This window comes from Octopus bimaculoides, chromosome 16 (genome assembly GCF_001194135.2).
Source record: "Octopus bimaculoides isolate UCB-OBI-ISO-001 chromosome 16, ASM119413v2, whole genome shotgun sequence".
Classification (NCBI taxonomy): domain Eukaryota; kingdom Metazoa; phylum Mollusca; class Cephalopoda; order Octopoda; family Octopodidae; genus Octopus; species Octopus bimaculoides.
Window position 1 is genome coordinate 40,217,427 of NC_068996.1, and position 364 is coordinate 40,217,790.

Genomic DNA, 364 nt, shown 5'->3' on the forward strand with positions numbered 1-364 from the left:
GACTAATGGCAGTGCTTCAGCATGGCCACAGTCAAATGACTGAAACAAGTAAAAGAGAAAAGTAAATAAATTAATGAGTGGAAATTTTACCAGTGAGTGTGTTAAATTATAAGGCACTAAAAGAGAATGACTCTACCCTGACAACAAAATATGCTTCAACACATGAACTCACATAAAGAATCTTGCAAACCAAATCTAAAAACGAAATACATTGTTTTATTTTTGTTGTTTTCTCTTCTCACAGAAAAACTTTGAGCAACACGGGTTGAAAGCTCTCAATTTGACACTGCCATTTGACGAGAAACTGGTTCTGGAAATAAATGCATCCTACATTTTGAATACACTTCAGGTAAGTTGTTTTTCG

At 34.3% G+C, this 364-nt stretch overlaps 1 protein-coding gene across 2 annotated transcripts in view; it reads left to right on the plus strand.

The window, feature by feature from the left end:
• The window catches only part of LOC106875567 (leucine--tRNA ligase, cytoplasmic), a 195,709-nt gene that overhangs the window by 97,623 nt on the left and 97,722 nt on the right, over positions 1–364 (plus strand). For both annotated transcript variants that reach the window (XM_014923770.2, XM_052973724.1), the window contains exon 28: positions 245–349. In XM_014923770.2, coding sequence (XP_014779256.1) covers positions 245–349 — 105 coding nt within the window. The remainder of the gene's footprint in view (positions 1–244; positions 350–364) is intronic.